Below are 25,275 nucleotides of genomic sequence, written 5' to 3'. Positions count from 1 at the left end.
TCCTGCTCTCCCCCTTTTGCACCTACTATGAGGGATCCCTTATCAGCACTTCCATAGCTGCCTTAGCAGTAACTGTATAGAATGACATGACATTAAACTTACGACACTATAGTATTCCCTGGCACCAAAATGCCATCATTTATTTAACCCGTTTCCTACTAATGGCCATTTGTTTCCACTTTTCGCTACTGCGAGAAAATCGCTATCTCGCAAGTCCCAGCGCCTGTGTGGGTTTTCCTGCAGAATGAGCACCTAAAAGCGTCCCGCTGAATCACACATGAGGTCAGTCCTCATTTATGACAGTCAGCGTCCTCCCGAGGATGTCCCCATCCGCATTCCCTCCAACCGGGCCGCAGAGGGCCGCGGGTCGCCGAGCGCCGGGTGAGCGGATCCGCCCGGGCCGGGGATGCTGACCGCCGCAGTGACCCCGAAAGCGCGGCGCCCTCCCCCGTCCGCCGGCCTGGCTGGCTCACCATTGGAGCGGCTGCCAGACTCATTCTTGCAGTAACCGCAGCGGTAGAAGTCCTCGCCTTCGAAATATTCCACGATGCTGGGCGAAAGAGAGGCCCAGGAAGCCATGGCCTCAACCCCACCACAGCTCCAAAACCCGGCCCAACGCCGCAGCCTCCGCCGCCACCCCACAATGCACCGCGCTGCCCAGGCGCCCCCAGGGCTCGCGCTAAGCCGCCCGGGCTCCCGCAGGCAGGGCCTCGCAGGGAGCTTCTCGGAACTGACGCCGACCGCGCCATCTTTACCAAGGGCAGCAGTCCGCTATTTCCGTTCTTTCTCCGTGAGTTGACGCCATCTTGAGTGAGGGTAAGGTGGAGAGCGAAGCGTAAAGGGAAACAGTCTGGGAAAAAACGAGTGGGAACGGGAAGCGGGAATGGCGGAGCCGGACCTGATTACTCCCTGGCGAGAGGCTGGGCCAGGGCGCGGCCGGCGCGGCCGGGGGTTGTGCGCAAGGCGGCAGCGCCATCCCCGTCAAAGGGGGCACTCACTGCAGGATGCCTTGCCCTCCTCGGAGTCGCAGTAGCCGCAGTGGTAGCCGGCCCTGAGCCCCTTGTACTCTACCACCGAGGACATCGCTGCTGCCGGCGTCCGGACGGGCCGGCCACGCCTCTCGGCGCCCCGGGGCCGACCTCGGCGGAGCGCTGGGGCCGCGGCGGGGAGGGGTGAAAAGCGACGGGTTTTTGTGCCCGGAGCTCCTCTGCGGGACCCGGGACTTTGCCGGGGCCTAGCCTCCCGAGAGCAGGGGTCCCAGAATGTTAGTGTGGTTGGCATTCGTGACCCCAGACACCGAATTTGGGCCAGCCCTTTGCATACTTCGTCGCGCTCTTTCCCACATCCTGCGCATTGTCAGGCCCATTTTACTGATGAAGAAACCGAGGCACGGAGGTTGTAACTCACCCAGTCATTTTCTGCAGGTCTCGGTTGGAAGTTATCCCCTCCTTTTTAGGCTGCCCCTGACCACCATAGGTAGGTAACACGAACTTCTTCCAAACCAGAGGCATATGCTTAAATGCCCATAGATAGAAGTACACATGGGGGCATGCTGTGGATGGTGAGGATTTGCGACCTAAAGAGTAGGTAACATATCACTTCAAAAACAGCTGTCAGCCTGAGCATTGCTGCCATATACCAGTAAAAGCTCAGTGTCGCCATGTCTTACAACTTTTAAAGAGAACCTGCAAATCTAGACTTTTTCTTAATGTAACATTTTAAAATATTACTTTTTAAAAAGCTGTTTTAACTGTGCAGGCTCAACAAAACACTTTAGCAGGCGGAATTCAACCCATGGGCTTCCAGTTTGCAACCACTATTTTAAAGAGGATTTCCTAGGAAATGGAGACAGGGCAATGTATAAAAACTGGCGCTTCCAACAAGGTAATTATTTTTACATCCTTATCTCTGAGTACACACAGGTAGTCTAACTCTGTCTGCCCTTGTATTTTTCCCAGTCACAAAAAGCCGATTATATTTGCAAGGTTTAGAAAAGTGAAATGGTGAAACTTAGAGAAACAGAGGTAAACTTTTGAGAGCAGTTTCAACATTCTTGACCACCCGGTTCTCTGTGTTGGATATGTGCCTAGTTAAGTTGAAGAGGTTTCTCCATGTCCAGGTGACTTTTACATTGCTACGAGTCACTGTGCCTCACACAATGGGAAGGAACCTAAGGGAAGGCTGTCGGTCTGCAGGAAGTTCTCAACGCCCCTCTGGATTTCTCCACCTTCTCCAACTCCTTGGACTTAAAGGCTCCTTGCCACATCACAAACCATATTCTTATGGGCTCAAAAAAGACAGGCATTTTTGAGATTTTCCTTTATGGCAGATTTCACTAGTCCTGGTCCTTTCCTCATTTTGAATGTGCAAGAATGCCATGCTTTGGATGGAAAGTAGGAGACTGGGAGGCCTTTTTATCTTTTCTTACTTTCCTGTCATTCTTCTTTGCCTTTGAATCCTCAACCTAATCCTAAATCCTAGACCAGCCTCAGTCAGGATAATCATAAGAATATTCACGTGTGTTAACTCATTTAATCCTTACAGCAACTTCACAAGATCAAAAACTAGGGCCAGAAAGGCTTGCAAAGTTCTGCAAAATGGAGATAGCAGGTGAGGTGCTATTCCCAGTACCAGCAATTATACTCTGGTTATACTGTGAGGCTCATTTTAAAATCAGTTACATGCAAAGTGAGTAACAAACAGCTCCATTCAGGAACCCTCATTTACTTCCCCAGCTAGGAATTCTCATACATGTTTAAATATGTTTCATGATTTTTGGTGAAGGGTTAAAATTGAAGGGCATGATAAAAATACTTGCTAGCAAACAGTCCTTTCCTTTTTATATTTATCGCAGAAAACACAACACAAGCAATCTTTTGCGTATGTAAGGCAAAATCAAGTTTGGTCTCGCTTATCATGTGTTTCATCCTGATTTGCTATCAAAAAAGGTTCTTGCGGTCGCAGTTGATTCGTCTGGGGGAGGGTGGCGGCCGGTTGCTAAATCCTAGGCTCCCAGGATTGCTCCGAGGGTACCGGCGGCGGGGGCTCTTTCCCGGAGGCGAGGGCGAGGCGGGGGACTTGGCCAGGTCCCCGGCGGGAGGCGTGCAAGTATGGAGGGCGGCGAGAGAGGAACAGGCGGGACACGATTTCTTTTAAGGATGATGAAAACCAAGAGAGTTTATTAGGGGAGAGTACAAGCTTATATTGGGCATTTAGAGGGCGGGGTAGCTGCAAGGGTTAAAGGCTTGGATTGGTTTTGAGAGGGCGCGGAGGTTGATTAAAAAGGGGCGGGAGTTGCTCTGGTAACGGGGAGTGGGTGGGCAAGGTAAAGGGGGCGGTTTTCTCCGGCAAGCCCTCCCCAATGGTTTTTACTTTGGGGTGAGGAAATGGGGCCTGCATTCGGCTCCACTTTCTCAGGCCCGGGGGGCCGTGGAGGGCACAACCACCCGTGCCCCACTACCTTTCCTAGGGGCTGATCAGTTCCCCTGGCCCAGGCCCGCCAAGTCAGAACTCGATAACAGTGTCCCGCATTTCCCCCTTCTTTTCTAATTAGAGGAAGAAGCTTACCGGAGAGATCCGCCAAGGGATGAGGGAAAGGGGAGGTGGGGGAAGGGATAGGGGTAGATGGTAGTTAGAGAGGCTGGAGCTCGACGTTGGTGTGGCGCCCGGGCGTTCGAGAGGGGCCTCGCTGCTTGCGGGATGGACGAGGGTGGCGACGCTGCGGAGGGTCAGCTTCTTCAGTGGAGGCAAGTTGTTGATACTGGACTTGCACAAATGATGAAAAGACAGCATTGGCTTGGTTCTTAGCAAGCTGAACAATTTTGCGGATAATGCAGGGCCCTAGGGTGAGAGCTAGAATAATCATTAGTAGGGGGCCGATGAGAGGGAGGAGGTATGGGAGGAGGGGGGTAAAGATGTGGGACCAATAGCTGGTGGCTTCACGGTCTTTTTTGCGTTGTTCCAGTCCCTCTCGGACCTTTTTTAGGCTGTCCTCGGCGAGACCTGTGGAATTGGCATATACACAGCACTCTTCTCCTAGGGCGGCGCAGAGGCCTCCTTCTTTGAGGAGGAGAAGGTCGAGGCCTCGGCGGTTTTGGAGTACGACCTCAGAGAGGGAATTGACAGAATTTTTAAGATGAGAAATAGCGTCTTGTAGGTGACGAATGTCCTCGTCAACAGCCGCCCGGAGGTGAGTTAGGGCGGAGCCTTGACTGGCTAATGCAGCGATTCCGGTGCCAGCGCCTGCAAGACCTAGGAGGGAGGCAATCGTGAGGACCGTGATGGGCTCTCGCTTTTGCAGTGGAGCAGGGGCTGCAGTTCTTTCCAGGCGGAGGAAGAAGTCTTCCTCGCTGTGGTATAGGACCCTAGGGATAAGGACAATTAGGAGGCAAGTTTCATTAGTTGTATTGAGGGTTTGCACGTTAAGGCAGGGGGTATGTCCTGTAGAGGAGCAGAGCCATTGGGAGGAGTTATGAGGAATGAGAAATTTGGCAGAGCTGCTGGGAGATGAGTAGCTGGCACAGGCAGTGAGACTGGGAGAGTTACTGGAGCGAGGGCGGATGCACTTTCCTGTAAAGGAGACTGAATGAAAGGTTAGGGGGACGGCAGAGGTATTCCAATTACATTTCGAGGGGCTGTCCTCTGTGTTTTCTGAAAAGGAGAGGTTGGAGGCAACTGGCTCATACAGTGAGGAGGAGGTGGAGAGGCAAAGCCAACAGGAGGAGGTAAGATTGGGGTAGGAGACATTTAGTGAGGTGAAGGTTGCTTGGATAAGGCTGAAGAGGGGAGAGGAGTAACGAGAAGGGGGTAGAAAAGGTTGGGGTGGTGAGGTTGGCGATGCGTTGTTTGCAGCTGAGGTGCGGCTGGTTGAAGCTGAGGTGCGGCTGGTTGAAGCTGAGGTGCGGCTGGAGAGCTGTGGAAAAAGGGGGTTAATGACTTTATTGGGGCCAATGCCCGAAGATGAATGTTGAGCTGCTTCCTTTTTTATGAGAATAAGGGATCCCGGATTGGACCCCGCTAGATAAATTCGGAAGCCCCAGGTTCGACCCATGAGCCAAGACGTATCGGTAGGGTTTTGTACGGTGAGCATTAGCCTATTAGGACAAAGGTACCTGTTGAAATAGCGATTGCCTGAGTTTAGGCAAGTATAAGGGATTATTGTAAGATTTAGAAATTTGTCAGGGACAGAAGGTTTCCAGCCTGTGGCTAATGTTTCACACCCCCAGTATGCACAGTAGTACTCATAGGGGGAATTGCAGTATGATTTTCCAGGATTTGAAGATGGACACATATAATAATTTTGTGTATTTAGGCTGCCTGGATAACCAATAGGTTTTGGATTAGGAGGGGGGAACAGATCAGTGGCATTAAAAACAAAGGAGGGGGATCTTGCTGTGGTAATGCAAAGAATTATTTTGGAGTCTTCCCAACGCGCAAGGGTCCACTTCCAAGGCTGGTGGGGGTTGGCCTGGGTAGAAGAGGCGAGGGTAAGCATGACCATTAGAAGGGAAGCAATGCTTGGGTGGGGGTTATGGAGGTGTAGGGGGCTGGCTTTTGCCTGTCTGTATAGGCGCATGATTTGGACGATTTCTTGTCTTTCCTCTTGCGAGTTTTCAGGCCTCTCCGGGGGTGCTCTCGGACGGCCTTCCTGGTCCAGTTGTAAGGTTGTCATCTGGTATGTTAGGCTGCAGAGACGGCGGCGTTCTCGTCTTGTTAGCCGTTTGGCTGCTGGTGGCGGGTCGGATTGCTTTTCCCGGGATCCAGATTGGTTGTGCTGCATCATCTGGGAAAACACAAGCAAACCCACGCCCCTGGGCGAGGAGTGGGGAGGGACCCTTCCAGGTATTATTCTCTGGGTCCTTCCAGTAGACCATCGGGGCCTGGGTGGGCCTATATGAGGGCCCCCAATGTTTATGTAGGGGCGAAAGCCCTTCCTTATTGAATGTGAGTAGATTAAGGTGAATAAGGGCTGCTATGATAAGGTCCCCTGGAGTTGCCTGGGGGAGCATTGCCCTCTCTTTTTCAACTTGTGTTTTTAAGCGGCGATGGACTGCTTCCACAATGGCTTGCCCCTGTGGATTATAGGGGATGCCGAAATGATGGGTGATGTTATATAACTGAAGAAAGGCCGCAAAGGAGGCACTGCGATAGGCAGGCCCATTGTCCGTTTTTATGTCCCAGGGGACTCCCATGAAGAGAATTCCCTGTCTTAGGGCCTTGATACAGTGTTTGGCCGTTTCCCCGGCGAGGGGGACTGCATAACACATGGCTGAGAAGGTGTCAATCATTACATGTACATACTTGAGGCGCCCAAAGGACGGAACATGAGTTACATCCATTTGCCATCTAGAATTGGGTTTTAGGCCTCGTGGGTTGACTCCCTGAGGTTGCAGGGGGCCAAGCGGCGCAAAGGGCGCACAAGTTGCACAATTGCGGACAAGATGTTTACAGGTATCTAGGGGGAGGCCACATAAATGATGCAATGACGTAGCCGAAAAGTGAAACCTGGAATGCAATAACTTGGCCTGGTTAACAGCGTCCCCCGGAGGGGCTGCTGTGTGAGTTAGCATAGCTTGGGTAGTCTGAGCTGAGACCGCTTGGTCTACTATACTGTTGCCATTAGCCAAGGGCCCCGGGAGGCCTGAGTGACTACGAATGTGGCTAACGAACCAAGGATCCTGTCTATGCTCTAAGATGCTTCTGAGGTCAGAAAGTGCTTTATCGATGGCCGAGTTCCCGGGGAAAAAGGTGGAAAATGCAAGGACTCGGCAGACCTGATACGTGTAGAGGCTGTCAGTGAAAATGTTTACTGGGTGGTTGCAGTGGGCGTTTAGCGCGTATGACACTGCCAGAATTTCCCCCACTTGGACTGAATGAAGGTTGACATAACTGAATAGGCGGGGTTCCGGATGGTCCTGCGAATAAGAGAGGAAGGCGAAACGGGCTTTGGAGGCGTCAGTAAAGACGGTAGTGGCACCCGGGATGGGTGCAGAGGAGGGGAAAGGATGGAAGGGGCTGCGGAAGGGAAGCTTGGCGAGTCCCTGTAACAGCCGATGGCTAGGATAGTGGCAGCTGAATTCCCCATGAAATCCTTCTAAAAGGACTTGCATGTCCGGGTTGTCACGTATAAGCAGGCGGGTTTGGCCTGCGTCTAGGGGCCAAACAATTTTTTCTGGCGGCTCTCCAAATACATGAACAGCCAGGGTGACTAGATCTGAAGCTAGGCTGATCCAGAGCCGCACTGCGGGGCAAATTTTTCTAAGCCGGCTTTTAGCAGGGTGCACCCAAAGTAGAGGGCCTTCCTGCCACAGGCAGCCCATGGGTGTGCTGGGCGTAGGAAGGATGAGTGCTATAAGATTGCCCTCTTTAGTGCTGAACCTGTTGAGACAGCAGGCGGCGAGTGCCTTGTTAATTGCGGCAATGGCTTCCTTTGCCTCCTGGGTGAGCTTAATGCGCCGGGAGATTGCTTGCGGCGGGGCTTCAGGGACACTCAGCAGCATAAAGAGTGGTTGGAGCTGGGCGGTGGTGATCGGCAACGCAGAGCGGAGCCAATTGATCTGACCGCAGAGCCGTTGAAGCTCAGTGATAGTGACCCGATCCGGTATGTCCAGCTGGGGAGCGGACGGGGCAATGGTTTTATTAATACTAAACCCTAAGAAGGCTAATGGTGGCACAATTTGAACTTTATTGGGCTGAACCGTAAGGCCGAGGTCAGCTAAATTAGTGGTGAGGTCTTTGAGGATTAGAGGAAGCGCCTCGGCGTCCTCAGAGGCCACCAAGATGTCATCCATGTAATGGATGAGCATGGCCTGCTTTCGCAGGGGGGCCACTGCGTGATTAACATACATTTGGCAGATGGCCGGACTGTTACGCATCCCTTGAGGGAGGACTTTCCATTGGTACCTGCTAGCCGCGCCCGCGTGATTGGGGACGGGAACTGTAAAGGCAAAGCGCGGGCGGTCTCGCTCATGTAGCGGGATGGAAAAGAAACAGTCTTTGATGTCACTGGTGGCTACATGATAGTGGGCCGGGATGGCTACCGGATGGGGGAGGCCAGGCTGCGGGGAACCCATGGGAAGAATATGCTTATTGATTTCCCGCAGATCATTGAGGAGCCTAAATTTCCCTGTGGCTTTTTTATGAATAACAAACACTGGCGAATTATAGGGACTAGTAGAAGGCTCTGTGTGGCCAACGTCCAATTGTTCTTGGACAAGGGCTTGGAGTGTTACTAATTTATGCGTGGGAAGGGGCCACTGCTCCACCCATATAGGTTCCTCAGTATCCCACTGCAGAGGAACGGGCGCTGGAGGTGTTAAACGAGCAGTGGCGCACATTATTGGGGGGGCTGCGTGGTAAGCACTGCCCCAGAGGCGGCGAGGATGTCACGGCCCCATAAAATTTGGTCTATGGTGTGTAGAAATAACGGGCGGAAGGTGCCTGAGTGGCCCTCTTCATCCTCCTACTTAATGGGCCCTATGGCCTGAAGAGAGGTGGAGGTACCAGTGGCTCCCACTACTGAGGGACCATCGAGAACCATGCACATGGTGGCATACTGAGCGGGCATGCAAGAGACCTCTGCCCCTGAATCGAGCGTGCCCGTGTACCATTGCCCCTCTATTCTTAACTTACAAGTAGGCTTTTCTGGGGTGATAGGGACTGTCCAGAGAAGCGTTTTACTGCCGGTGAAGTGATTAGCTTTATTAGAACCGGCCGGCACGCTGCCTCTTAGGGGCGGGGCTGAGGCTTGCCCCGCTTGGAGTTTAAAGCTTGCTCAGTGCCCTGGCGCTGACTGCCGTCAGGGCACCAGGGATAGCAGAGGTTTTTTAAGCTATTCTTGCTAAGATCTCTGGGGCTGCTCTTGCAGTCGCGCGCCCAGTGATAGCCACGCTGGCAGCGTGGGCAAGGAGTGGGAGGGGGGCGCCCATTACGCTGCATGAAAGGTAGGCGGTTGATTTCTGCATTGGGGCACTCCCGTGCAAAATGACCGCTCTGCCCGCACTTAAAACAACCGGTGGTGGCGGCTAAGGCGGCAGTGACAGCGCCAGAGACAGCCTGGGCTAGGGACGCGGCAGCTGGGTCAAAGGCGCTACAGGCGAGAACCCAGTCATCTAGACTTTTTTCCCTCAAGGGGAGAATGGCTTGCTTACAGGGGGGGTTAGCCCCTTCTAGAATGAGTTCTCGGGTGAGAGCTAGCTGGGCTTGGGGGTTGCTAACTTTTCTAGCGCAGGTTTCTTCGACTCTGGATACGAAGGTGGCGAAAGGTTCGTTTGGCTCCTGGAGGAGCTTGGTAAAGCTGTCAGGTCGACGGGCAGAGCAGTTGGCAAACGCGCGTAAGGCGATGCCTCTGAGGATAGTCCAGAAGGTGGCAGGGACATTAATATAAGCAGACGCATTTAGAAATGCTCCCGTGCCTAAATAGGCTTCGGGGGGATGATAGACTCCAGTGGCTGCGTCTTGCTCACTTTGCTTAGCTGCTTCCGCCTGGAAGTGAGCACGCCAATCAATAAACTGGCCGGGGTTAAGAATGGAACGGGCAAGCGAGGCCCAGTCTTGGGGGATGCAAAAGTCCATGCCGAGATCCTGCAGTATTTGGGAAGCGTATGGGCTACCCAACCCGTCCTCCTTGACGGCCCTGCGAAGCTGCTTAATAGTATTAGAGTCAATGGGATACCAGTCATACGGTTTCTGTGGTGTGGGGGTAAGGTTAAGAGGAAAGCAGCGAAAGGCACGAGAGAAAGGAGGACGCGCTTGCAGAGGGCTTGGCGCGGGAGTGGGGGTAGGGGGAGCGTTGCCCCAAGGGTTGCCTTGAGGTGTAGAAGGCAGCCAGGGGTTGTTAGTCGGCAGGGTGGGAGGAGCGGCGGCAGCTGCCGGTAGCGGCTCCGAGGGGGAGCTCGCCGGAGGGGGAGGCGGAAGTGGGAGGCCCCAAGCGTCGCAAGACGGCGGCGCGTTGGGAGTGGCTAAGGCATAGGATGGTGGACTAGCTCCGCCCTGTGAAAGGGTGGGGCCCAAGGCATAAGATGGCGGACTAACTCCGCCCTGTGAAAGGGCGGGGTAAAGCGCATGCGGTTTCCGGCCCAGCTTAGGGCTGACGTCATCGCCGGAGCACTTCCTCCCCTCGATGGAAGAAGAAGGAGGAAGTTCGCCATCTTGGCGAGGCTTAGTATTGCTTTGTTTTTGGGGGGCGACTTCGAGCGCGTTGTTAATTTGCTCGACTAAGGATTCTGTGTCCGAATCGTGGTCTACATTAGTATCGCTGTCTGAATCTGTTGGCTGGGTTGATAGGGCCTCCTTGGATTTGATGGGGCCTCAATCAGGGGGAAGGGAGCCTTGAAGGCAGGAGCGGACGGTTATTAAGGTGGGGAGCAAGCCGGGAGGGAAGCGCTTGCTCTCATGTTCCATGGCGTTGGTGACCCGATCAATAAGGCGATCATAAGTAACAGGGTCCCAAAGATGGCAAGTGGTGAGCCATGGGTTAAAGGGCAGCAGGTGGTCCCAGTATACCTGCAGCTGCCGGACAGACACTTTACAGCGATGTGTGTCTAGGAGACCCGCCAGAGCGCGAACTTGGGGTGCTTGGCGTGCAGATAGACGATTACCCATAGCGGAGTGAGAAAAGAGAAAAAAAAGGGGGGTTGATTATTGAGTAAAGAAAATGAGGTAAACTGTGGCAGCGAGGCCGAAGGAGATGGTGAGAATGGAAGGCAGGAGCCTCTAGTAGCGAGAGCAGTTTGGGGGGGGGGGCGGTTGCAAAGAGGCACACCGCGCGAAACAAAGAAACAAAGACACAGAGGACCACAGCAAAGTAATGAAGGGGAAGAGGGAAAGCTACTGGAGGAAGAGTGTTAGGAGGAATGTGGGGGATATAGGAAGAGAAGACGAAAGGTAGTCGGGGGTAAGAGTTAGGTTAACGCGGGAAAGGAAGAGCGGCCCGGGCGCGGAGCGGCGTGGGAGGGGCGGCTCCAGACGTGGAGCGGCGAGGGAGGGGCGGCTCCGCGGGGCGGCGAGGGAGAGGCGGCCCTTACTTTGCAGGCGAGGAGAAGGGGGGCTGGAGAGGCGTCCGGGCGAGCGGGTGGTTTCACTGGACCGCTGCGTGGAGAGGACTTTTAATTCCAGGGGCCCCACGTTGGGCGCCAGTTGCGGTCGCAGTTGATTCGTCTGGGGGAGGGTGGCGGCCGGTTGCTAAATCCTAGGCTCCCAGGATTGCTCCGAGGGTACCGGCGGCGGGGGCTCTTTCCCGGAGGCGAGGGCGAGGCGGGGGACTTGGCCAGGTCCCCGGCGGGAGGCGTGCAAGTATGGAGGGCGGCGAGAAAGGAACAGGCGGGACACGATTTCTTTTAAGGATGATGAAAACCAAGAGAGTTTATTAGGGGAGAGTACAAGCTTATATTGGGCATTTAGAGGGCGGGGTAGCTTCAAGGGTTAAAGGCTTGGATTGGTTTTGAGAGGGCGCGGAGGTTGATTAAAAAGGGGCGGGAGTTGCTCCGGTAACGGGGAGTGGGTGGGCAAGGTAAAGGGGGCGGTTTTCTCCGGCAAGCCCTCCCCAATGGTTTTTACTTTGGGGTGAGGAAATGGGGCCTGCATTCGGCTCCACTTTCTCAGGCCCGGGGGGCCGTGGAGGGCGCAACCACCCGTGCCCCACTACCTTTCCTAGGGGCTGATCAGTTCCCCTGGCCCAGGCCCGCCAAGTCAGAACTCGATAACAGTGTCCCGCAGGTTCTTGTTTATCTCCCGGCTTTATAAATATTGTTTATCCCCTAGTTTCTCTTATTGGGAAAGAGAAGCAATTTACAACATAATAATTTAAAGTACCTTTAGGAGGCAGGGCAAGATGGTGGCATAGGGAGGTGTGGAATTTAGTTAGTCCCCTACAGCAACTAGTAAATCGCCAAGAATAACTAGAAAATAGTCTGGAACAACTGATGGGGGGACGTCTGTGACCAAACACTCATCGCACACCAATCTGGAATGAGTGGAATGGCTGAGATCGCAGCATAGAACTGTAAGTAAAGCTCCCCAAACTGTGGAGCTGGCACCCCTCCCCCACAAGCACCGCAGGCTGAGCTGAAACACTTCCCTGTGGGAAAAAGAAGCAGCCCCTGCCAGGAGCAAGGGAATGTAGCTCAACCAAGCTCCAACTGTGGTTTTAATTAACAAATTTGGACTACTGAATACGTGCTGTGAGCACAGATAAACCCGGTTCTTGCCTGGTAAACTGGAGGGCTGGAGACTAGCTCTGAAAAGGGACTTCTTTTTTCCTTTTATTTCCTCTCATTAGAGAAAGCCTCAGGCATTTTCGTTTGTCAGCACTGACCCAGGCAAGGGTAGAATTGAGATAGTCAGAGAGTCAAAGGAAAAACTCAAATGTAGGAGATAATTCCCTAAAGGGCTTACTTCCCTAAGAAAATGGTGGGGGGGGGGGCTCAAATGGCAGCCTTCCTTCAGAGAACCCAGACCCCAGGGCCGGGATGGGGTAGGGGAACAAAAACAGCTTAAGCTTGGCTTCTGATACCCTTGTCCCTGGCTGTGACAGGGTCCACTGAGAATTAAATGCACCCCAACTTGACGCCAATGGGAAGCTGCGTACTGACAATTGCCACCTGCTGGGCAGGATAGGAAAAGCACAGAGGCTAGAGGCCTCACAGGAAAGTTTGATAATCTTCTGGGTCTCACCCTCAGGAAATCTTAATACTGAATTTACAGCCTCCTCCTGGGACTGGGGCCCATCTGATTGGGAAAATCTGATTGGGGAAATGAAGGAAACCACATGTGTAAACAACAAAAAATTATGAATCACACTAGGAGAAACAAACAAACTTGTCCCAGTCAAAGGAACAAACACTTCAAATGAGATACAGGAGTTGAAGCAACTAATTAAAGACCGTCAAACAAATATGCTAAATCAAATCAAGAGTTGAGGGAAGATATGGCAAAAGAGATGAAGAATATAAAGAAGGCATTAGGCAAACAAGGAAGAACTTGAAAGTTTGAAAACACAATTGGTAGAACTTATGGGAATGAAGGGCATTAGCAAAACCTGGAGTGGTCAATGATGGTGATTAAATGTACAAATATAAGAATGTTTTTAAATGAGGGAGAACAAGTGAATGTCAGCATTGCAAGGTGTTGAAAATTGTTGAAGAGGCAGAAGAAGGAATTAATGAACTAAAGGACAGGATATCTGAAATCCTACACACAAAAGAACAGATAGGGAAAAGAATGGCTCAAGGAATTGAATGACAACATGAAGCACATAAATATTCGTGTCATGGGTGTATAAGAAGGAGAAGAGAAGGGAAAGAGGGCAGAAACAATAATGGAGGAAATAATCAATGAAAATTTCCCATCTCTTAAGCAAGACATAAAATTACAGATCCAAGAAGCACAGCGTACCCCAAACAGAATAGATTCAAATAGACCAACTCCAAGATACTTAATAATCAGATTATCAAATGCCAAAGACAAAGAGAGAATCCTGAAAGCAGCAAGAAAAAAGCGATCCATCACATATAATACAAACTCGGTAAGACCGTGTGGATTTCTCAGCAGAAACCATCAAGTCAAGAAGGCAGTGGTATGATTTATTTAAGATACTGAGGGAGAAAAACTGTCGACCAAGAATTCTGTTTCTGACAAAACTGTGCTTCAAAAATGAGGGAGAGTTTAAAACAATTTCAGACAGACAGACATTGAGAGAGTTTGTGAACAAGATACCTGCTCAACAAGAAATATTAAAGGAAGCACCACAGGCAGAGAGAAAAAGACAGGAGAGAGGTTTGGAGAAGATTGTAGAAATGAAGACTATCAGTAAGGGTAAAAAGAGAGGGGGGAAACAAAACTAAAATATGACATATAAAATCCAAAAGACAAAATGGTAGACAGTATACATTACATTGAGTGAAATTAGCCACATACTATATGGTCTCAATGGACTAACATTGATGAGCAAAATTTGAGAGTTGAGAACACAGTTATCAAGAGATAGAGTACGGAGGGTCCAACAGGATTGATTGTATAGATGCAGAAATGGAATGGATGACATAATAGTGTGTGACAGTAAAACAATATTGTAAATACTCTGAACAAAGATGAGTGTGAGTATGGTTGAAAGAGGAAGGCTAAGGACATGTATGACACCAGAAGGAAAGATAGAAGATAAAAGACTGGGACTGTATAACTTAGGAAAACCTGGAGTGGTCAATGATGGTGATTAAATGTACAAATATAAGAATGTTTTAAATGAGGGAGAACAAGTGAATGTCAGCATTGCAAGGTGTTGAAAATTGGATGGTATGGGGAAAAATACAGGCAATGAAAACTAGTGTCTATAGTTAACTGTAACATTGTAAGATGCTTCCTTTAATTGTAACAAAGGCAATATACCAAAGCTAAATGTTTATAAGAGGGTGATATAAGGGAGTAATATGGGATTGTTGTTGGTGGTGGTATTGTCTGACCTTTCATTGTATTTTATTTTTCTTCTGTCGTATTTTTATTCTTCATTTTTTCTCTCCTTTTCCTCTTTGGGGAAGAAATGCAAATGTACTCATATAGATTGTGGTTGTGAGTGCATAATTATGTGATTATACCTGGGAATCATTGTTTACTTAGGGTAGATAGTATGGTGTGTGAATAAAACTGTTTAAAAAATAAACAGAGGGATACAAGTACTGGAGAAGATGTGGAGAGAGGGATGTACCTATTCTCTGTTGGTAGGGAAGTGGAATGGCACAGCCCAGCCAGCAGGCAGTGTGGTGGTTCCACAGGAAGCTAGCTATGGGGTTGCCATATGGTCCTACAACCCTGTTATTAGGTATATACTTGCAATAACTGAGAACAGGGACAAGTGGACATTGCACACTGATGTTTACTGCAGCAGTATTCATGATTCACAATGGATGGAGGTGGCCTAAGGGTACATCAACTGATAAACAGAATAGTGAACTGTGATGTATACATTCAGTGGAACACTGAGCAGCGGCAAGAAGAAATGAAGTTGTGAGGTAGGCACCTAGGTGAATGGACCTTAAGGACAGTATGTTCAGTGAAATAAGCTGGAATCAAAAAGACAAACAGTATAACACCTCACTAATAAGGACTAACTATAATGTGCAAACTCAGAGAATAGAATCTGAGAGCATAGATTATCAGGGGAAGGCTTACAGTAAAGTTTCCTAGATTGTTAGCTCTTACAGCAGTCACATCTATTCATGAGTTGTAATGGTTATCTCTAAATTCTGAGATGCTGAGATGTTTGTGTATAATGCGGTCGATCCCTGGAACTGCGGGTATCTGTGTGACACCTGCAACTCAGAGCTTGAGCTCAGCAGCTATGAATGTCAGCATTATCCCATACAGCAAATGTTAAAGAAGCTGAAAAAGAGATCAGACTTCAATTAGAGATATGAACGAAATGACTTGATTAGAACTAAGGTAAACCAGAATAAAGGGAAAAGGATGATACTGTGTTTTAAAACCTCAACTTTTGTATGAGACCAAAGGAAGAGATGTTTATTTGGAGCAAGATCTTTATTTTCTGTTGCACACTTTATTATTTAACTCGTATGGTCAGTTAATTCAAATCCATAATTACATGGGGGGGTGAGATCTGGTTGGTTTGTACACATTAGTGTGAAACCCCCATACATCCCAGAGTAGTTTGGGCAGAGAATAAAAAGTATTTGCAAAGCCCCCTTGAAGGCCTGAGGAAAAATGTGGAAACATTAAACTTCCCCACCTGGGGAATTGCTGATATTCTCGCAAGCATTGGGGACCACCATTGTAGTAGGTCAAGTCCTCAATCTTGAGGCTTGCCCTTATGAAGCTTGTTACTGCAAAGAGGAGGCTAAGCCAGCTTATAATGGTGCTTCAGAGTCACCCCCAGAGAACCTCTTTTGTTGCTCCAATGTGGCCTGTCTCTCTCTAAGCCCACTTGGCAGGTAAACTCACTGCCCTCCCCTCTACGTGAGACATGACTCCCAGGGGTATAAATCTCTCTGGCAACGTGGGACATGACTCCCAGGGATGAGCCTGGACGCAGCATCATGGGATTGAGAAAGCTTTCCTGACCAAAAAGGGGAAGAGAAATTAAAGTTTCAGTGGCTGAGAGATCTCAAATGGAGTCGAGAGGTCATTCTGGAGGTTATTCTTTTTGTTTTTTTAATTTCATTTAAACATATTCACAAACATCCAAAGTACAAAACAGTTGTTCACAGTTATCATCATATAGTTGTGCATTCATCACCACAATCAATTTGGAGGTTATTCTTATGCATTAGATAGATATCCCGTTTTTGTTTTTAGTGTATTAGAATAGCTAGAAGGAAATACCTGAAACTGTTGAACTGCAATCCAGTATCCTTGATTCTTGAAGACGATCATATAACTATATGGGTTATACAGGGTGACTGTGTGATTATGAAAACCTTGTGGCTCACACTCCCTTTATCCAGTGTATAAATGAGTAGAAAAAAGGTGGACAAAAAGTAAATGAATAATAGGGGAAAAAGAAGTACGAGATGTTTTGGGTGTTCTTTTCTACTTTTATTTTTATTCATAGTCTTAACTTTTTTTTTTTTTGGAGTAATGAAAATGCTCAAAAAATTGTGATGAATGCACCACTATATGATGATACTGTGAACAACTGTACACTTTGGATAATTGTATGGTATGTGACTATGTCTCAATAAAATTGCATTAAAAATTACCTTTAGGTCCATGTGATTTGCCTTATATGGGATTTACTTTAACAGATTCCTTGTTTAAAAGGAGATTCACTCGGGATTGCATATTTTCCTTTATCATAAGTGAGACTTACTGTTTTGTTTTTAGGGGAGGGTACATAAGATATTGCCTTTTAGCACTCCACACAGTGCCTGGCTCATAGTCAGTGAAATTGGGGGCTTGTTGGGGGCAGTACAGTGCTGTCAGGTATGTAAAGATTTTGGTTGAATTAGTAACACATGAGTTTGACATCTGTGTGGCATGACATAATTTATCAATTTCAAAATGGCATTGTGTTTGGCTTAGGGAAGGGATCAAATGAATATTAAAATGTAGATTAAAATTTAACTTTGGTATGAAAATAGACAGAAACCACTATCAGGACCTAATGTTCGAAATTATTTGATCTTTTTAAGCATAAAATATATGTGTTTACTTTCATAATTTTACTTCTTATAAAGTTTATTTCTTATGAATTTCTTTTATGAGTTTTAGGCTATAGTTTCAAGCACTTCCCTGCAGACAGCACATTTCGGAGGGATAGATTTTAGTCCCAATAAATGATAAACCAGATTGTAATTAATCCATGTATTTTTCTCCTTTTCACATTTTTTTTTTTTCCTAACTAGAGACATCTCAACGGGCCATACAACTTTGTTCAGACAAATGCTGCTTACGTGAATGAATGGTGTTGAGTATGTTGAAGTGACTATGAAGAATCATTTTCACTCATTTGTATTTCACAAGTGGTATATTCCCTCTTCCCTGTCTTTAACAAATGACCAATTATGAGCATAGTTCAATAATATGAGACTAGAAACATATTAAACCATTTCGGAGCTCACAGCCTCTGTAACAGCAGGTGGTTTTACCTGAGTGACCCATGGGCTAAGAGATGATGCATCTCCATCCCTGGGACACGTACACACTCATCTGATCTCCACCAACCTGTGAGTTTACAAGCAGGATCCACTCCAGAGCTTCCCACCAATTCCGTTTCCATGAGAAATAAACAACATGTATTCATAAAAAAACAGAAATGCAAAAGATGTGCTTGTTCCCTTTAAAGACTCTTTAACTGCACGGAGAAGGGACGCCTGTGCGGATGAAGCACAGCCTTCTGGTTCCTGCCCAAAGCCAGGTGACCCGGCCAGGCCGAGTGAAATTCCTTCCCTGCCTATGTCTTCACAGACCACCTCACAGTAGTCTCACTCCAGGATAGTGATGACACACAAAAAAGGCTGTGACTCTTTTGGTTGCCCTAGAAATCAACCAAAGCATGCTAAAGGTTCAACAGTGGAGAGAAGGGGTGAAAGAGGACCGGAAACTTTAATAACTGGAAAACAGTGTTTTGCAGACTAGAGAATGAAAGATTAGGGCACTGGAGTGCAGTTTAGGAGAGCAGACGCAAAGAGGAGGAGAGGAGAGCAAAGATGTTGTACGTGAAGCTGGCGATTGAGAGGGCAATGGCTGAAAAAGAAGACACCAGAGAGAAACTGAGTGAGGCCATCGGCAGAGTGGGCATGAGGGAGGGTGCTGCCAGGAGAGGACCCGACGAGAGACAGTCGAAGGATCCACGAGCAGTGCGCAGTCCCCCCTCGCATCCTCCTTTGGTGACTGACTCAGAATGGCTGGGTCTGAGTGCGGAAGAACAGTAAGTATTATTTTCCTTCTGAGTAAAGATGAGAGTGTTCGTTCATTTGGGAACAAGTGTAGCACGAAGGCACAGAGAAATCCTGCCTTGGAAACTAATCCAGGAACCTTTGACAAGTCTCTCTGTCACTTGGCCCCAGTTTTCCCTGCCTTGGAATAGTGGAGAATGAGTACCTATCCTGTAAGGTTGTTTTGAAGATTATGTAAAATAATCTATTTAGTTCGTAACACAGTACCTAGTATATAGTAAAAAAAACAAGATAAGAACCTCTTAGAAAAGAAAAAGATGAAAGCAGAAATGAATCCTCTCTCTTTAGGAAAGGAATTAGCTTTAACTTAAAAGCCAAATAAGAAATAAATCACTTGGATCTAAACATAATTTTGTTCTTCAGTTCTGTTATAAAAATCACTTTTGCTAAGAAGCTAGAGAAAACAGAATATTTACAACCCAAGCTGCTAAACAACTTATTTGCTAACTGATCAGGTTCAAGACAAGAGGTCTCAAGGACACCAAAAACCTTCCTGTGCTCCATCTTTAATGACAAATTTCTCTCCTATATTTTCCTCATTAAAAAAAAAAAACTACTTTCTTGCCATTAAATTGTTTTATCATCCACCTAAAATGTACACCTTTGACAAGAATCATGAAACATCATAGTTGGATAGCTATTGTCAGAAATTAATGATAGCTTATAAATTATATTTATTACTAATAATTTTACACATAACTGAACTTCAAATGGACTTACCCACTTTGAAAACTTATTTTCTCATTGAAGCTAAGTTCTCTGTTCCACCAACAATATACAAAAACAGTAGTTTGTGTATCTGAAATAGCAGCTTGGTCTGCTCGCTCCAGTGTTAAAATAAAGGTGCTTCAACAGTCTCAACTTCAACACAGTGTGGTTCTCTGTTACTTTTACTGAAAAGCATTCCTTCCTTCCTTTAGGAGGAGACAGAGGAAAGTAAACATATTGTAGAAGTCCTGCCTATTGGCATAGAAACGCCTTCTGCTACATACGAAAAGTTCATTGCACATCTGCTTGCTACTAGAATTCATGTCGAGCAGAATCTTCTTGAAATCTTTCTCCAAATCCTGGCATGACATCTTTTTTTTCATCTTCCAGATTGGCCTGGGCCAAAAATACTCAAGACCCTCGGATTGCAGTAGGTTCCCAGTCCCCACTAGAAAAGAAGATTAAGGTGAGAAGACGGATTTACCATAATATTTTGGCTAATAATGGGATCATGAAAGGCTGTCACCAAGGTGGAAAGGGCCTGAGTGTTTCAAGGGGAAGTTCTTTGCTTGTTAGGTTCAGGGCAGCACCAGAACCTCCTGGTGCTGGCTGGACAGCCTTGAACGCGATAAAACACTGTCTGCACCTTCCCAGGACATGGTCCAGCGAGGGACGTTGTGTTAAACAAATGATCACAAATTATGGTAAGTGTCACGAAAGGAGGGGTTTTAGGAAGGAGTATGTGGAAGGTCTGAGGAAGTGACATTGAAGCTGAAACCTAAAAAATATATACAAGGGGACCATTGTCAGGGCTGTTTGTGTGTCTGGACTGTGTGTGTACAGATTGCCAGATTGTGTGTATAAAGGAGCAGCATGTGAAAATACTCAGAAGGGAAAGAGAATATAGCCTTTGAGGAACAGAAAAATCAGTATAGCTGGAGCAGAGTGAGCAAGCGGCCAGGCTGAGAAAGTTGTCTGGAGAGGTAATCAGGAATAGGGTTATGAACTGAGAATTCTGGGGGTTCCTCTAAGTGACGCAGGGTACTATTCCGGGGTTCAGACAGGAAGGGGACCTCAGATTATGTAATAAAAATTTCACTCTGGCTGCAGGGTGATGGGCCTGGTTGGGGAGAGGAAGAGAGAGGGAAGTGTGGATTCAGGAAACTAGTTGGCCAACTACCTTAGAGTGTGGGCAGCAGGACTGAAGTGACAAGCCTGGATCTGAGAGGCCTTTTGGAGTTCGAAGTAATAGGACTGAGAAGGGGCAACTGGAGGAGAAACGCTTTGGAATGAGTGTCAAGTGGCGGTCTGAAGCTGAGCGATGAGGACAGGGAAAGCCCCATGTGTCTGGTCTCGATTTGCCTCTGCCTCCTCTCTGGAGCAGTCCCTGGCACATAACAGCTCCCCTGGTTGAATGACTGGAACTGTCCATATCCAAGGAAGCCTAAATGGGACTAGGCTCTTCCTAAGTGGCAGTTGTCCCTGCTGCATTTTCCTGCATTACAGTTAAAAGAACCAGCCAAGCACGGGGGAGGAGGAGTGGCCTGAGACAGGCAGAGGATCAGTCAAGGTTATATTCAGGACTTGGGATGTTCAGCTTATGGTTGGGCTAGTCTGGAGGCCCACAGTGGCTTTACTCACATGCCCTTGGCCATAGCCTGGAAGCCTGGAAGAAAGGGACAGTGTTTCAAGGAAGGTAGTTACCTCTGTTGAATGCAGAGGAGAGGTCAAGTACAAGAACAGAGCTGGGACCACTGGATTGTGGCGAGATCACTCATGACCTAGACAAGCGCAGGTTCAGAGGAGTGGTAGGGGTGGAAGCCCAGTTGAAGTGGATTGTGAAGAAAATGTGAGGTGAAAAAGTGGAGTGGGATTGTAAGTACCTACTTCAAGAAGTTACACTGTCAACTGGGGAGTTATTTCTTAATGAGTACAGAGTGTCTGTTTTGGGTAATGAAAGTTTTGATAATGGATGGTGCTGACAATAGTAGAACATTTTAAAAGTAATGCCACTGAACTGTACACTGAAAAATGATTTTTTTAAAAAAGAAATTGTACTGTCAAGAAGAGTAAAAACGGGTAGAAGCTAGAGAGGCATATGCAGGAAGGGAAGAGTTTTCCTTTTTTGTTTAAAGACGACAAAAATTGAAGCACAGTTGGATGCTGATGGGAATGACCCAGTAGAGGAGAGATGTTTATGATGCAGGAAAGAGAATTTGATCATCCCAAATTGAAGAGCTTGAAGCTCAAAAAGCACAGGCGGATGAGTTGGCTTCTGATAGGCAAGGGGCAATGTTTCCAACATCAGGGCAGGAAGACAGAGTCTGGGTAGAGATGCAGGTGGTTGTTCTGGCAGTGGAAAGAGGAGGGCGTTCCTGAGTGACTGCTCCTGTATTCTCAAGGAAGTCTAAGGCAAGGTCTCCAACTAGGAGGGAGCACTGGGGGAGGGGAATGAAGAGGGTCTGAGGAGAAAGACATGAATCACGGTTAAGAGGCCCTAACTGGGATATGGTTTAGGAGTGCCAGGCAGGGCTATGAGCCCATGTGAGGTCTGTGTCCAGGAACTATAATCAAAAGGACATCCAACTTTAAAAATTCTAATCTTTCCCTTTGACAAGAGTTTAGGTGGAGTCCATTCTTCAGGAGTGAGGAGACTGTTAGCCCAAAAGTTTCAAAAGGAGAATGAAACACTTCATAAACTCAAGGCTGTGTCCTTTGACTTCCGGTTTGCCAAAGCAGAGGCACACTACTATCAGCGATACAAAGAAATGATGCTGGAAGAAGCATGGAATTACATAATGGTTCCAAAACGGGAGATAAAGATAGAGGAAGAAGAAAAGAGACCACAAAGTGAAAAGACAGAAGATGCTAACAAATGGGACTACCTGTTGCCTGAGAGGGAGCTGACACAGATAGAGAAACACATATACCGAGCCAAACGAGCCAGAGGCCTCCGAGACCACAAGTATCGACGGATCCCTCAGAGGATTCCAAGTGAAACACTTTTCCCCAAAATATTAACATTGGGGAAGGAAGACAAGAGTGAAAACATCCAGAAAACAGACAACACTAAAATCAAAATGCACAAGGTATCATGGGCAAAGAAACAGGTAAAGGGACATCAAGATCGAATGATTCGAGGGAGAGAACTCACAGAGCAAAGAAATGATAAAAGAGATGCTGAGAAAATCTCTAGCCAAATTCCTCCTTTCCCAAAGTCCCAAGTGGAGAAAGAGGAGGTGAAAGAGTTTGAATGGGTCACAGCCTATCCAATTCTCCAGCCTTACCAGGAAGCACTTATAGAAGTAACTTTTCTGATGGAAAAGTCAAAAGACAATGAAATTACAAAACCACTGTGCAGGGAGCTCTTGAGTATGCCACCATTTTTAAGAAGCCAACTAGAAAAAAATAAACTTTAAATTATTTTTGTGATTATTGTATCTCTTTTCTAGACTAACACACTTTTATAGCTTTAAGTACAGTAAAATCTCTGTATCTCCTTATTTTGTTTCTGAGTAAATCAATCTGCCAACAACCACCACAAAAAAAGTTAAACCACAAGTACACAGCCCCAAGTACTCCAGCCAGCTGGACAGCAAACCAGTGACTTAAAACAACGACAATGTTTTGGTATCTGTGGGTCAGGTATTCAGGCAGAGCTCAGCTGGGCAGTTCTCTGGTGGTGATAGTCAGTGGGTAGCTGGGCTTGTCTGGAGGGTCCCTGTTGGCTTCTCTCAGGGACAGCTGGAAGGCTGGACTTAGCTGGGCCTTCCCCCCTCTCTCCATGTAGTTTCAGGGTCACAGGTCCCTCTAGCAGCATAGCTGGACTGATTACACCCAGGGCTCCAAGCGGGAGTGTTCCAAGAGGCCTGGTAGAAGCTGCCAGGCTTCTTATGACCTCACCTCAGAAGTCCCAGAACATACGTCTACTGTAGTCCATTGGTCAAACAAGTGAACAAGACCAGCCCAAATCCAAAGTGCAGGGAACTAGACTCTACCTCATAATGGGAAGAGCAAAAAATGTGCAGCATTTTAAATCTACCACTCCAAGAGTCTGAAAAGCTTTTATCACCTACCTCTAGCCTTCATTATATCTCTTTTCTAGACTAGCACACTTTTATAGCTTTAAGTACAGTAAAATCTCTGCTCATAAAAAGTAGTAAGAAATACTTTTATCTGAACAAAGAAGCCTAAAATTTCACAGCTAATGAATTGATCTTGACTAAAGAGGCCTGACCCTGTCTGTAGGGGTAGTAGATGTGTGTGAAGACCCTTTACAATTTGTATGCAGACAACACATTGTGTTGTACCCTCACCAATGCACCTAAAATTCAGTGGGATATCCTGTACCAAGCCAGGGATTCAGGCCTCTAGGCCACAGCCCCTCTGCACCTCAAGGGGCCTACAATCTATAGGGGGAGAGAATGATAGAAGAGAGAAAGCAGCAGGCATCTTATTATGTAGTACAAAAAGTTATATCAAGAATGTGGACTGAAGAGTAGGGCAGCAATTCATGGTGTTCTAGTTTGCTAATGCTGCAGAATGCAAAACACCAGAGATGGATTGGCTTTTATAAAAAGGGAGTTTATTTGGCTACCCAGTTACAGTCTTAAGGCCATAAAATGTCCAAGGTAACACATCAGTAATTGGGTACCTTCACTGGAGGATGGCCAATGGCATCTGGAAAACTTCTGTTAGCTGGGAAGGCACATGGCTGGGGATGTGACATGTTTTATTTTTAAAAGATAACATTTATTTTTTTTTTTCAATGTATAAGTTTAAAGAACTGATAATAGCCCATAATTTCCCTCACTAGATTACCTCTATAGATAATTTTAAAAAATAAAAGTCCAAGGTTAGAAAAGTCAATAGTTACAAAAAGGTACAAAATGAAAAGTAACAGCTTTTCCCCTTGGTTTGCAAAAGGTAACCACTTGTAAGTTGCTTACACAAGGAGAGTTTTGAATGAGTAGAAAGTAGGCAAATGAAAAGGAAAAAAGCAACTCTCTTAAAATTAAACTTTTCATTTTAAAAATTTTGTTTTAAAAATTATGGTGTTAAGAAAGATCATACGCTGTATGATTCCATTTATGTAAAATGTCCAGAATAGGCAAATGTATAAAGACAGAAAAAGGCAAATTGATAGAGACAAAAAATAGGATCGTGGTTGCTGAGGGCTGCAGGGTGGGAAGGGGAGGTGAGGAAGGGGAAGTGATTGCTAATGCATACAGGGTTTCCTTTAGGGGTGACAAAAATATTCTAAAATTAGATTGTGGGGATGGTTGCATAGTCCTGAGAATATGCTAAAACACACTGAATTGTGCACTTTAAATGAGTGAATTGCATGGTATGTGAATCATTTCTCAATAAAGCTGTTGAAAAAAAAAGAAATGGCTGTTGCCTTAGGAGAAAGTGAGCCTGGAAATGTCGGCAGAGGGCCCTGATCGTGCCAGGCTCTCAGCATCATGAAGGCTTCAGTTGTTTTTAATCGTGGAGGCAGTAGGGAATCACTGAGAAATCAAGAAGTGAGTTGAACAAGTGGAAGAGGTTTGAAGGGTAGATAGGAAGCGGAACACCGGGTGGGGGTCTGTGGCAGTAACCGGGCATGATGGAGAGAATTGAGCGATTTGATGGGAATTAGTGACTGACTGGGGTGAGAAGTGGGTAATAAAAATAATAATAAGATTCTAGGTTTCTGTCTGAGGAAATAAAGTGGTAAAAATGTGTCAGGATAGGGATTACAGGGAGAACAGATTTGGGGGACTATTTTATACATGTTTTAAGTAGCCCATTTTGTGCCAATAATACATAGATCTGTAGCTTTTTATGGAAGTTTAGACATTAACTGAAGTTTTGGAAATGTTCAGGATACAGGTATAGTACAAATCCGAGAGTAAGATGGTGGAAGGGGAACCAGGCAAAGCATCCGATTTCAAGGATGTACGGTTTCAAGGAGTAAATTTTCAAGCACCAAAGGCACAGCATTTATCCACTGTATTTAACAGTTTAAAAAGGAATCACCAGTTGGTCTGGCATACGACAGTCAGGAGCTTGGTGGGAAAGGAGGCCCCACACTGCATGGTTTGAGGATCAACAGAAGAGGAGACAGCAAATGGAGAAGGGCCAGATCCTTGATTTTAAGAAGGGAGAGTTGAGCATGGTT

The 25,275-nt window shown here is 47.1% G+C and overlaps 2 protein-coding genes across 16 annotated transcripts in view; one reads left to right on the top strand and one right to left on the bottom strand.

The window, feature by feature from the left end:
• The window catches only part of ATE1 (arginyltransferase 1), a 217,904-nt gene extending 216,821 nt beyond the window's left edge, over nt 1–1,083 (bottom strand). For 2 of the 7 annotated variants that reach the window (XM_037803975.1, XM_037803974.1), the window contains exon 1: nt 999–1,083. In XM_037803975.1, coding sequence (XP_037659903.1) covers nt 999–1,083 — 85 coding nt within the window. Of the gene's footprint in view, nt 1–473; nt 806–898 lie in introns of those variants that run through there. The other 5 variants (XM_037803970.1, XM_037803971.1, XM_037803969.1 and 2 more) reach the window with 4 other exon arrangements.
• On the top strand, nt 698–22,544 carry LOC119510003 (putative uncharacterized protein ZNRD1-AS1). Of its 9 annotated transcripts, XM_037803979.1 has the most exons (6): nt 698–816; nt 1,759–1,884; nt 2,545–2,610; nt 17,352–18,376; nt 19,503–19,578; nt 21,731–22,544. In XM_037803979.1, the coding sequence occupies exons 4-6, from the start codon at nt 18,156–18,158 to the stop codon at nt 22,529–22,531; spliced, it is 1,098 nt and encodes a 365-aa protein (XP_037659907.1). In that variant the 5' UTR covers nt 698–816; nt 1,759–1,884; nt 2,545–2,610; nt 17,352–18,155; the 3' UTR covers nt 22,532–22,544. The 9 variants fall into 9 exon arrangements, with proteins under 9 accessions (XP_037659907.1, XP_037659904.1, XP_037659909.1 ...); XM_037803976.1 differs by lacking the exon at nt 2,545–2,610; XM_037803980.1 differs by lacking the exons at nt 698–816; nt 1,759–1,884 and adding an exon at nt 823–1,476.
• Nucleotides 22,545–25,275: the final 2,731 nt, after the last annotated feature.

The sequence above is a fragment of the Choloepus didactylus genome, chromosome 15 (genome assembly GCF_015220235.1).
Source record: "Choloepus didactylus isolate mChoDid1 chromosome 15, mChoDid1.pri, whole genome shotgun sequence".
Taxonomy (NCBI): domain Eukaryota; kingdom Metazoa; phylum Chordata; class Mammalia; order Pilosa; family Megalonychidae; genus Choloepus; species Choloepus didactylus.
This window is presented reverse-complemented; position numbering and strand designations above follow the sequence as displayed.

Bases quoted from the DNA above. Each gene is read 5' to 3' on its own strand.
- LOC119510003 (XM_037803976.1), top strand. From the start codon at position 18,156: ATGTTGTACGTGAAGCTGGCGATTGAGAGGGCAATGGCTGAAAAAGAA. The intron at 18,377-19,502 runs GTAAGTATTATT...TTCATCTTCCAG, and splicing joins GGTCTGAGTGCGGAAGAACA to ATTGGCCTGGGCCAAAAATA. The intron at 19,579-21,730 runs GTGAGAAGACGG...CCCTTTGACAAG, and splicing joins CACTAGAAAAGAAGATTAAG to AGTTTAGGTGGAGTCCATTC.